The sequence below is a fragment of the Thermobia domestica genome, chromosome 5, assembly GCF_964235325.1.
Source record: "Thermobia domestica chromosome 5, izTheDome1.hap1.1, whole genome shotgun sequence".
NCBI classification, from domain to species: domain Eukaryota; kingdom Metazoa; phylum Arthropoda; class Insecta; order Zygentoma; family Lepismatidae; genus Thermobia; species Thermobia domestica.
The window spans coordinates 130177900-130191231 of NC_137458.1; the positions used below are offsets into that span (position 1 = coordinate 130177900).

Genomic DNA, 13332 nt, shown 5'->3' on the forward strand with positions numbered 1-13332 from the left:
TGACGAGTTGAAGATTTCCTTTTCCTATACACCGGAAAACTAAATAAATAAATAAATAAATATGGAATTAAGCAGATCAAGAAATAACTACTCGTTAGTGTTGACAGGAATAAAGTCAACGAAATATCGCACGCAGGTTTTTCAGACGTCACGACGAACCACTCAGATAAATAAACTTTGGCTTTTAAATATCTTACAATATCTTTTAAATATCTTACGATATTCTGTTTACTCTTTATAATATCCTTAAAATCATCTTCATGTCTGTACACTCATAACTTCAATATACCCATAGCTCCAGATTTACTAATAACTTCAATAAAGCTGTAAATCTCAGACTACAACAAATTCCAATTTGCACACATAACTAAGACCAAAGTATATGTTCCTGTAATGTGTATATATAAACAGTAGCTAAACTGTATGGCCAGAAATATTACCGTTAACTGCTTCGTGCTGCTTCTGTGTAACATTAGTTTTCCACACACTAACAGTATTCTGCATTCTTTTCCTTTTAAATTCATTGTTTCTTATCGTTACTGTGTCTCATCATTCTATTACTGTATACTTAAAATGCAGAGTCGTGATCACATAAAGGAATTCACTCACTCAAAATCTTCCGCACCCAATTCTGTATTGTCATTTTTTACGCGAATGATAGTAGTTAAAGACATCAAAAACGAATATACAGTTTATTCAAAATCAATATTCAGCAATAAATTAAATAATATAGTTTTCTTTTTATATTTCATTGAATTGACTCACTTAGGAGTTGTTTAGTGGCTCTAAGCCGTCTGTTTTGTTATTAGTAACTAGCAGCGTTCACCCCGCTTCGCTGCGGTCACCCCGGAACGCAATAAACTTTGTTACTTAGATAATTTTTACTTTTTCGCTTTCAAGTGATATGATAAAAACCATAGAAGATTGCAGTAAATCTTAACATTATATCGCCTGTCATTTATGTTAACCCGCCCCGCTTCGCTGCGGTCATCCCGGTGCTGGCATATTGTAAAAGTGTCTGTAAAAATAAGCAAATCAATTAAAAAATTTTAAACAGAAGATTCAAGCTATTTTCCGCTGTATATCGCCTGTCATTTATGTTAACCCGCCGAGTGACACGGTCATGCGGGTTGCATATAAATACGTTTATTTTTACCTATGATGAACTAATAACAAAGGATTTGTACGTTATGGACACTTGAATGGTCAATTATCTCAAGACACTGGTAATTAAAAATTAAAGTGATATGATAAAAACCATCTAGGGTCCAAATCCTAATAACCCCCCAAAAATGAAAGAAATTGGTTCAGCCGTATTAGCGTGATGAGCGGACAAAGGATTTTGTACGTTCTCTTTTATATATATAGATAACACTGTTGGTATCTTTATAATTCGAGCGAAACTTGTAAAGTAAGTTATTATTTTCTTTATAAACGAAAAATTTTAATGACTCATTATGAAAAAATTTAAAACTGGCTCTCTGAAGACCTAATGCGAGCTGATTGAACTGGTTACATTAAAATTGGTAATAAAAAAGTGAGGTTCTATTCATAAAAATTTAAGGTATGCACAGTATAGTTTGACACTGTTTTTAGTGGTGTATTTAGAAATAAGCAGCTTTTGTTGGCACTTCTTTCTCGCAGATGGTGAATCGAAATAAACTTTTGATACTTTATCGTATTTTTAGAATCTTGCTACAAAGCTTTTGCATTGTATTATTGTATTTATTTGGATTTCAACGTCTTTTTAACGTCAAAGTTATGAGAGGGGGACATAGAATTTATTGTGAGACTCAAGCTACATGCAACCTTACCATATATCAAACCCTGTACCATATTACCAGAAGCACATATGCTAAATGTACAGTTATTCGAAAAAAAAAAAAAAAAAAAAGTTTATTGCATGCATTGTCAAATGCCTTGTTACTTTTGAATAAGATATTTATTATCAAATTTCTTTCCAGGTTATACAAAAATGTGCCAACAGCTTTCTTCCCAATGGTGTGGTTAGAACAAAAAGCATACATCAGTGAGAGCTTAGCAACACAGATAAAAATGTTGCTTATTATGCCAGCCGTTGGAACAGGTTCGGGCTTCGTTATATTGGGTATAGGGCTTCTGTTTCTTATTGTTGGAGCTTTATTACATTTGCGCAAAGGGTGGTATAGGAGTGACAAAGATCCTCTCATTAATGAACAGAGTGATACATCATGAAAGTCATTTGTCATTAAAAGAATGGTGCTCTTTAATAATACATGTTTGTTTGCTCAAAGTGTATGAAGTCTCATATGTATGTGTGAAGTATGTGCTACGGGTTTTTGTCCTGGAGAATTGTTATAAAGGTTACCTTTTGATGTAGTCCTAGTCTTCACTTCGTCATTTTAAATACATTGTAATTGGTTCGTTTGCGATTTTCTAGTCTGCTGGTATTGTTAGCAACACTAAATCCCGTGGCAACACTAATACTAAATTGAATTGAGTTACCTCAGCTTCGCAAATGGTAAGCTTTCTAACAAAATAAGTGATAGTGAACAAATTAGTCTAATCTTAAAGATTTTTTTTTTTTAATCACTGTGTGAACGTGAAAGATTTATTAAAATATACAGTTGTGTTAAATATGTTCCTAATATGTTCTATCTCGTACATAGAAAATTGTGACACAATATGACTAAAATTTTAACATCTGTTATGAGTTTTATTTATCATAATTAATCGCCTTTCAAGTCACCAGCGAAAAGGAATCATCACATCCTACTTGTACTTTTAACTGGAATTTTAACATCTCTTGTGTGTTTACAAGTAATATGTGCGTAAATATTAGAATATGAGTGTTAATTAACAGCTATAATTTTTTTACACATTTATTCTGCCTTTCGGCAGGTCCTGGGACTAATGAGATTTTAATTTTAAATTTGGACCTGGAAATGTTTCTTCCACGTTTCTCGATCTTCAGCTTCCACTTTTAACTCCCAGTATTTTTGTCTATTTTTCAAATCATCGATCAGTTTTGTTCTTCTTCCTATTCCTCGCTTTCCTTCCATCTTTCCTTCTATGGCGGTATGAAGAAGACAATTTCTTCGCAAAATGTGCCCAATCCACTTGGCCTTCCTACGAAGAATGCTGGCTAGAAGTATCCTCTTCTCTCCTATCCGTTTTAAAACATCTTCGTTTGTTGTTCTCTCTGTCCATTTTATCTTCTCCATTTCCCTCCAACGTCACAATTCGAAGCTCTCTAAATATTTCTTCTCTAACTTTCGTAATGTCCAAGTCTCTGAACCATACAGTCCAATGCTCCAGATATGGCACTTGGATAAGAAATGAATGAAATACTAGAATGAAGAAAGTGGGAGGAAACGGAAGAACTCCAAGAACCCTCCCCTCACACGGTGTTTGTCCAGTGCAAAATTCACTTGGCTAGAGCGAGAATTGAACCAGGGACTCCACACACGAGAACTGAACGCTCTACCACTGAGCTACCGCGGCCCTGCTGCTGAAAGGAACAGTCACACTGTCCTTGTTTTATCGTCAAGATTTAGCAAATGAACTCATCAATTAAAAGACAGGTTTAAGTACTCAAAAGCAAATTACTTTCTGTCTATACCAAAATAAAATTGAATTAAAATTATCGATCGTTCTGGGAGATGTTGATAGAAGTACATTCACTTTTGCTCGTGACTATACAATCACTGTCAGAAAATTGCTTGGTGGAATACATTGAGTAATCTTTATAGAACTCCCAGAAAGTGTACGAAAGAAGAAAACCACTCGATTCTAAAGATAAGAAAAAGGAATAAAATAATTTTATATTAAGAAAGATAATGTAATATATATATTGTAAAACTGAGTTAAATCAATACAGCTCGTAACGATAATGCACGCTTGCAAGTTGCAATGCAAATAATAACGTAACTCACTTTTATTATACGTTTCTTTTTTTTTTAAACTTTTACTTGTGGATATATCAGAAGGTAATCTTTCCATGGTAATCGAAATAATTTTGTTAACTGTGCTAGTAGTATACGTGGTGAGTTCTTAAGGTTTCTTTTAAAATTGTTGAGTATTTATATTTTTCTTGAAAAAAAAAATAAAGAAAGAAAAACAAATTACTATCGTCAAGACAATAAATCATCTAGTTGCAAGCTTTGGAAAAGAAGGATAGCTGTGAATGCATCCAGTGTATCGCTTATATATAATTAATAGGCAAAGTGAGTGGATTGATAAAATACTTGCATTGATAGTTTTTCCTAAGAGATTATTGAATTTCGTATGTATGTCAATTATTTCCTGTTATAATTTTCGTAAAATTTTCAACGAAGTATATCTTTGTTTCTTCTTTGTCTTCTGTAAAAGTATATAATCAGTACTGAGTATTCGAATATCAATAGTTGTTCTTATGTTGTGATGGAAGTATCACGAACTGGTTGAAATTTCCCTGATCTAAGAACATTTTTTTTTTTTTTAATTATGTGCATATTTTCAAGACTTAAATAATCAATGAGTACAATCTATTAAAGCCAAACATTATGAAGTATTCAATTAATGTTTACCCTTGCACGCCGAATGAATAATCCTATTCAATTTTGAATTCAAATAGAATTGTCTTTCATTGAAATTCTGCCAGGTTTTGATGTTCTTTTACTTCATGAGCACTGACAGTTCTTAATTGTTACTGACTCGTTTTGAATTCATTGATTGATTGATTGAAGGAATGTTTGAGCTTGTTTGCCTGTTACTGAGCACTAGAGAACAAACTTTGTCAATTAATCTGTTTTAAATGAGTCAATTGCTATAGTGCAAATGGAAGTGGTCTACTAATATATTAAGATTACTACGTGTATTGTAATATTAGTAGTAGTATTGAAATTTCAGGCAGATGACATTGAAATTATAGCGTAAGCCTGTTAAGCATTCATTTGTGTGTGATGATCAATTATTTCGTTAAATATGACGGTACTTTAGATGGTAATGTAATGCCGGTGTTTATATATATATATATATATATATATATATATATATATATATATATATATATATATATATATATATATATTCTACAGAGGAACAGGGTTGCCAGACATTCTGCGCTTCGCAGGGTAATCCCAAATTTCACAGTATACCCCTGTTCTGCAAAACTGAAAAAACAAAATAATAATAAAAATTGAGAGGTACTCAAACTGATGTACTACTTTGGAAAACTATTGAGTCTCCTTGATACTGTATGAACAAGAAATTTAAGAAAAAATTCTCATCCTAAACGATTTTTTTCGTGTTCATTTTCTTGCCAGTTGTGATGGGATATGACACTGCGGAAGGTTGTGTGTCAAATCTAGTTTTGTGGTTCATTTGTAGAGATGAGGAGTTTGCGTACATGGTTTGAGAAACAAATGTATTGCAGAATTAAAAAAGTAAAATGTTTATTATTATAATTGTTATCGCAATAGCGTATCAAAGTTTCTGAATAAAGACGAAGGTAATTAAGATACGTTAAATCAGTTTTGCAAAGAAAGAAAAAAAAATGCTCAAATTGGTACTTATTGTTTTTACTTTAAAGTTTTTTTTAAGAACTTGCTTTTCAACAAATAATAATAAAAAAAATTATAACACGTGAATCGAGTTAGGAATTTTAAGTATTCAAAAAGATTTTCAAATAGATTCTTCTTAAGAGTCTTCATCCCGGCGAAATTAAAATACCGCTAATTTTACAGTAATTATGTGATATCTTCAAATAGATAAAAAGATAATTGAAATATGGAACAAGAGCGCCCTAGACAATATTATTTTGCGTGAGGTACCGTTATCACAAGTTACCTAGTGGCTTTCCGTTTTCAACTGTTTAGAAAAGCGAAAATAAATGCCGATTTTCAAAATGGCTCGAAATCGAAAGCAGATAAGTGAGTCGTGATAACGGTTTCTCATGCAAAATAATATTGTCTAGGGCGCTCTTGTTCCACATTTCGATTATCTTTTATCTATTTGAAGATATCACATAATTACTGTAAAATTAGCGGTATTTTAATTTCGCCGGGATGAAGACTCTTAAATCATTCTTACTGAAGTTTACATTTTTAAATTGTAATCCGAATTTTAATATGCGGAATTTGGCAGCCCTGTTGAGAGCTGAGTTTGTTTCGTTTCTTTCCCAGTGGTTCATATTTAAAAGTTAAAAAAAAGAAAAGAAAAGAAAAAAGGAAAAGGAAAAAATGAAGATTATCTAATATTTGAGTTGCATAAATATGAAATAAGCCAGTGTCTCCTTGAGAAATTACTTGCCTCAGTTGTCAATTTAACATTGATTGTCAATTTGAGTGTCTTTCCAGGACATTTCAAAATAATATTTTACGTAATATTGTAAAAGAATGTTATTAAATTGAAGTAGAAATTCATTTTCAGAAGATATTAACACGACAGGTTATATCAGCGGTATGCTTTGCATCTTTCGACATAGTGTACAGTCTTGTCTAACAAGTACTTGAAAAGCAATTATTTCTGTTTTATTAAAATTTTATTAAATAGGTATAATTTTATGAAAGGAAAACGTATATGTATAATGATGACTCGTTGCATATTAGAACTTCCTATTGTTTCGTGAATGACTTTTAACTGGAAGATAACATTTTTAAAACACACTGTACGTTATTTATTTCTAGGTACAATGAACGACATATTCTTTCAAACATAAAATTAAAATAACGAATTGGCATTATCATTTATCAAAGTTAATTAATTCAGTAAGATTCTGGAATTTAGTCTGAAATGTAAAGAAAGAATAAATGTAAATATAATTTTTACCATCTTTTTAAACCAAAAATTAAACATCTTCGTCGTTGTTTACACTAAGTATTTATTTAGCACTGTATTTCCTTCCATCCACTACAGCTTCATAACTACAAGTAATTCAACGTACAGATATAGATAAAATAATATACATTTTTGAATTTATAGTAGTTTCCAGTGCAAAACGTTCCAGTGACGCAATATATTTCATACCCAAGATCGTTGAGATAATTTTGGAATGAAATTATACTGTAGGAAGTAATGACTGCTGTTGATTTTTAGAGATTTTATTAAATACAAATCTAAGGTATCTAGCTTTCTGCATAATGTGGTAGAATTGTTATTAAGAGAACATCGAGTATTATGTAGTAACTTAACCCGTCCCAAATTTCTTCTTGATTTTAAAAATGACTTATTAATACAAGGTGTAAAATATCTTTTTGTAATGTAGTTGCATTGTTAAGAAAATAAGGTTGTTAAAGTTTAGAATGGATTACTTACATGAAGAAGTCAATACATTATCTATTTCAGTTCACTGTAAAATATTGCAGTAAATTTAAAACAATCACTTTGTTGGTGAAATAAAAATATTTGTTAATATATTGCCAAACCAATTGCTTAAGTTCAAAACTGAACGAATGGATATGTTAAAAAAAAAAATATTTTTCTGGTGACGTTGGTACCACGGCAGAATCAAACTTACAGCTATTTGTACATGTGTTCATGTTAAAAGGTGTTCCTTTATGTTTTCTAGTATTTTATTACAAGCTTCTGAATTAAATATTTCAGCTTTGATACAACGTATGTGGGTTTCAAAATTCAAACTGATACGCGAATGTTAGCAGCATTATTAAAAATAATTTGTTTGTTTTAGAGTTTCGGGTCCCTTTTAATTGCCGAAGCTATATGAGACGAGCACCTACAGCTTAATATATGAAGGAATCACTTACTCCCATCGGGAATGGAATTTACATAGTCTTCTGCACCAAAGACAGTCATACTAGCCATTTAGCCACAGAAAGTCTCGGTAGTCAAAATGGATAACTTTTTATATTCAGCAGAAGAGCCATTTCGAGAAAGAGAATTTACAATTCTAATTAGCAACGGCAAAATAGGTATAAATGGTGTGTGAAGGACGTAAGTCATTCAAGAAAACGTTGAAAAACTAATCGGGTACCGCGGTTTTCTTTTTCAATAAGTTAATTTATAATAAAAAGGATGGCAAACGTTTTTAGTAAAACCTCAGGTAACAAAGTAAAAATCTCGCCACCTTGTACAAATATTCCACAGCTATTTATCAGACTATCTTAAACATTACTTAGGGAACGTGGTGATTCAATCGTACAGTACTCACCTTTGGTGGTGCGAGGGTTTCATCCCAGTCCATGTAAATTTGTGGTGGACATTATTATGTACGTAAGTTTTCGTGTTCTCCCGTTTCCTTCCACATTTACATTCCATCAGATTATTTCATAACTACTCACTTTTATTAATTATTCGCCTCGTTTACAATAAAAGGCATAATCAGGGAACATTAACTTAAATATTTAATTTGTAATGATTTTTGTAAGTTATGGAACTGTTCCCTATATATAAGCCAATGGTCGTAGTTCGAAAAACATATTTGAAGTTTGTTATTAATGTGTAAGTGATTAAAAAAAAAGTATGGAAGCACTTGCTAGTCTAGTGATTGTGAACTTGGAAATGATAGCATTTATTTAACGTGTTGCTGTGTTTATATTGAATGCATCTAGTGAATATTGTTTTTTTTGTGGATGAATAACTGATAAGTTTAACGCATTAACTAAAAAAAAAGGAAGCAGAATCAAATTTCCTGTTGTTTACGAACACTTCTCAAATAACATCCACAACGTTGAAAAGGTTAAGGAAATAATAGTTTCCAGCCTAATTTCGTGATTTTTTTTTTTTTTTTTTTTTTAAATCTTGAGTCTCTCTATTATAGAGGACATAAGCGCACAAAGAATTGATGTCCATCATTTTATAGCTTTGTAAGTCTTGCCATGCTCTTAAAACAAATTATAAGTGGATGAAACAACCTAAAACTATTGCTCATAGTGATGGCACTAATATATTTCTCAGTAGAACAGCAATAATTGCATAATGTAATAATTCTTCGTGTATTCTCTAGCAATTGTGGATGTGATACAGTTACAAACTTAATTTCTGTATGTGTGTGTACAGATACTGTGTAGTACAGATACAAACTGTTTCCAAGTTCTTCCAACCAAGAGGAGGAAAAGTAATGTAGTGTGTCATAAGAATCTTGTCAATAATAATCACAGCTTACAAATACAATGTATAATTTGTAATTTCGGTACACATGTTTCACTATCACAGCACTAAAGAAAGTATGTTGTAACTCTTTTGCTGGACGCATCATAAAGTAGGAAGGGCAAAAAGAGGAAAAGGAAAATTAAGGAACAAAAACTTAGCTGTAATTGGGCACTGTATTGAATTCTGAACAAGTATTGCCAGGTTAAAATTATATATTTGATTATTCAGAAGTTCACACGTGTTTTGATTCATAACAGGAATCATTGTAAAGCGAGTTTGCAATCTAATTTTATGAAATATAGCCGTTATCCAAATAGGCTAGTTAGGTAATGTTTCATTTTATAGGTAGTGTAATTTAGATTGACATCTCGGAAGGTAGTGAAACTTATTTTTAGTATCGATAATGAAACAAAATTTATAAAGTAATTGCACCTTATACATCAAAATCATACTATCAACTTTGATGGAGATTTCAGGGTCAAATTAACAATTCAAGTTTTAAAGAAGTATAATAGTTGTTGCCATGACATGAATTTTTAAAACCACTTTATGTTAACCCTGGCTAGCCGTTGGCCTAACAATGAGATATGCATTAGTAGTTAATATACACTAAGTCATTTTTAAGAAAAATGTTTTGTTAGTTGCTAGTGTATAGATCCATAGAGTTTTAAAGTAGAGAATTTAACAAGTGTAGACTAAAGAGAAGCTAGTATTCTACTTAGATAATAAAAAAAATATTTACAGTGCATTAAAAGCATATGAAAACACATTTAAGTATGCAAATTTTTCTGGGAACGTTTAATTTCAGGAAATGTATCTTGGTTGCCGTTTGTTTTGAAGATAGAACTTCAGATTTGTATAATTTTACATACTTCTAGTAAATATTATAGACGTACAACAGACGAGTCAATTTAGTGTTAATGAGCTCCTATATGCTTACGCCGGGAGCTAATAAATTTATGAATAAGAAGCAAAATTATATTTGATTTAGTGCAGCCGAAAGTTCATATTTCAGCGTTATAGTTACTGCAAAATATGATTTCAGTGAAACTAAGTGCGTGATGCCATATTGAATTTCATTATACTTATTTAATATGTACTTGACTTTTTTCCGCTTATATATGATTGTTTATAGTCTGTGTGTTGTGCCTAAAGACATATCAAATTTTTGTCTTCCTTTGTCTTAACACATAGACCTGACGTTTGTGTCTGTGATACATATTTTTTCAATAAATTTAAATATATATATATATTAGTAGCTAAGTTCCAGAATTAAACTTTTTATGTGTTTAGAGTGTAAGATGTCTAGCAAGGTAGTTGCATAGAGTTTTAGCCACTACATGGTGGTAAACTTAAACATCAGCATTATTATGAGTAAAATTAAAGGGCCGGAATGAAGTAGATTTTCATTTTACTATTTGTCAAGTATGGATGCAGGCAGGTAAGCATAAAATAATTAAATCTCTACAAAAGCTTACTTCACTTCTTAGCAGTAAAGACTATTAACTGGTAATTCTATTCGAATAATTTAAATGAATTCAACACTAAAATTATTAAAACAAGATCAACGGTAATAATGTTTACTAATAGATAAAGAATCAGTTAAGATTTGGGTGGAAATGATTGAAGGGCTCAGAAGGAAATTTAGAAAATATGAAAACACGAGTTTTGAAATATTTAAAGGTACTAGCAAGAACTTAGGTTCACCATCACAAAAGTTCCTTAAAATTCTAGGTGTGTATGAAGCATCTGCAACCAGAATGTTTGCAGAAAGTGTCCAGCGGATCCAGATGGCCCCCTCCACCGAAATCTCGCCTTTTCTGTAAATTTAATCTAATTTTAGGTATGATTTTAGAAATTTTAATATAATTCATGCTCATATTGAATTTCTCCCTCCCCCTTTCCCAAGCTTTCGATCTCTCTCGAAATAAATTCCTGCGTACGTAGCGGTCTGCAACAACTTGCTTCATTACTCATTTTGAAACTTTTCCCATGTTACTCTTTGTACTCCATCGTGTCATAGCCCTCTTCACTGATCTAGTGGCTAGCACTTATGTTTGTACGCCTTCGTTACATGAAGCTCCTAGATTGACCTCCGGTGGAAACAATAGTTTAGATCTTACTATAAAGTGTAGGTCTCGTTCTATTTAGCCTTCGTGCTGACAGAGGACTTAAGTACAAATTAGTCAATTTTCTTTCGTACTTTCTACATATCCATACCATATCAACTTAGTCTTGATTTATATACACTGTCTTCCTGGTTTCGTACATTCCTTATAAACCTCATTTCCTATTCGATTTTTTTTTTCTCCAGATTATAAGGAATCTTGTCTGGATTCTGCTGATTGCTCTCTTCTTTTCATCGTCATTCAGCATACGTTATTGTAGGTATGAACGACAATCTTAGTTAATTTTTAAAATTATTTACAATAATGCTGACTTATTGTACTGTATGGGTCAGAAACATGGACATTACGCAAAAAATGATGAAAAACGACTGGAAAACTTTCGAAATGTGGGTGTGAAGACGAATGGAGAAAATTAGCTGGATCGAGCGGAAAACGAATGAGGTCTTGGAAATGGTTTGGGAAAAAAAGAACAATTTTAGATATTATTAAAAAGGGGGAGAGAAACTGGTTGAGATATTCGATAAGAAGGAACTGTATCATGAGGGATTTGCTAGAGGGTATGTTGGCAGGAAAGAGGGAGGGGACGAAGGAGACTATTAATGGACGATATCAAAAAAGAAAAATCGTACGAGAAGACTAAGAGGTTAGCAGAAGATCGTGGAGTATGGAAACTTCTCGATTTCAGCAAGTGAGCTGCCAATACAGGCAGAATACCTATGATGATGATATGCACATTTAGGATTTTAAATGTAAAATTTTTGGACATCACTTTTGGAGAGCGATTTACAAATAAGCCAATAATATCTAAAATATCACAATTTAATCATATTTTCCTCTGAGCTCTTTAGTTATTATATCCTTTGATTTTATAATTGAATATCTCTTTTACAGAATAATAATAAAGTAAATAATGTACGAAAAAATTACCTGCCTTAGTTAAACATTTTGTTAACTTCCTCATCTTTAAAGTATTAATGAGACTTTTGTGTGCCAATATAAGTAATCTTTTGATATATTATTATAAGATATATTTAATTGGTTTGGTAAGATTTATATTCAGTTCTGATCACTGTGCTAAACTTTGTAAATCGAAGCCTCTTATCTCTTTCAGACTCACATTTGCCCGTGGAAATAATTCGTAGTATAAAACTCGACAAATAGTTCTCTTGATATATATGACATTCCTTGCATATTTTGAATAATTATTTGTGTAATCATATGTGCTAATATTGACATATTGCTTGAATGTATAATTTAGGTGTTATAATCTATGTATGATTCCCGCTATTTGAGAATTCGTTTGTGTTATTTACAGAGGAGACAGCTAGAATCGCCAATTCAGTAATACATAATTTGTTTAATTTTATAAGCCATTGTTTATATTTTAGCTGATACTTAAATATTTGTCCTTTTTGCAATTAGCACATTTTTTATCAAACGATCTATTCATTTATTTAACTTTACATGCTCTTAACAATTTCTGCAAGTTATAGTACATTTATGCCTTTCAACTTCGGTTCTCTGTTTTTCCAAAAGGTACAAATTCTTTTGAAGGATTCCACTACTCGCTTAGTCAGGCTGAAAGAAAACACGGGCTTGAAAAAGAGCGGCCCCTGAGTTCAGTGTAAATAGTTGGAAATATAGTGTTTATTTCGGTTAATTAATGATAAGGCGTTTCGTTTATTTAAAAACTACAAACTAACTCTGCATTTTAATAGTACGCCACGAAACCTACTTCAGAACTGATGGAAGCAGCTCTTAGTGACGTCAATTAATTCAATTGCGTTAAAAATTTTCGAAATTTCTTTTCTTTTTTTCAAATACAAATTAATGAGAATATATCTATAGAAGGTGTTTTTGTACATGATCAAAACACACTTGATTTTTCGATGGGACAAGTAGTGGAGTCCTACGGAATAGACAGAAATTTAGAAACTGAAGCCCGTTTTTCTTTATCTGTTATCATTCAAAAATTAATTCCAATGGGCGATAGACGGGCGGAAGTACAAAACAACCCCAATCGAATTTCTTTGTCAGTAGCTGGTAAAAATAAGAAAAAATGCTGTTAGACTAGGTCTTGTCCGATTTCGAATCTGGGACCTCAAGTATAAGGTAATTTATTTTAGTTTTACTT

The 13332-nt window shown here is 31.7% G+C and overlaps 1 protein-coding gene across 3 annotated transcripts in view; it reads left to right on the top strand.

Moving 5' to 3' along the window:
• Window positions 1-13332, top strand: part of LOC145686127 (protein croquemort-like) — a 100497-nt gene extending 87165 nt beyond the window's left edge. For all 3 annotated transcript variants that reach the window (XM_081759103.1, XM_081759104.1, XM_081759102.1), the window contains exon 9: window positions 1965-13332. In XM_081759103.1, coding sequence (XP_081615229.1) covers window positions 1965-2214 — 250 coding nt within the window. In that variant the 3' untranslated portion in view covers window positions 2215-13332. The remainder of the gene's footprint in view (window positions 1-1964) is intronic.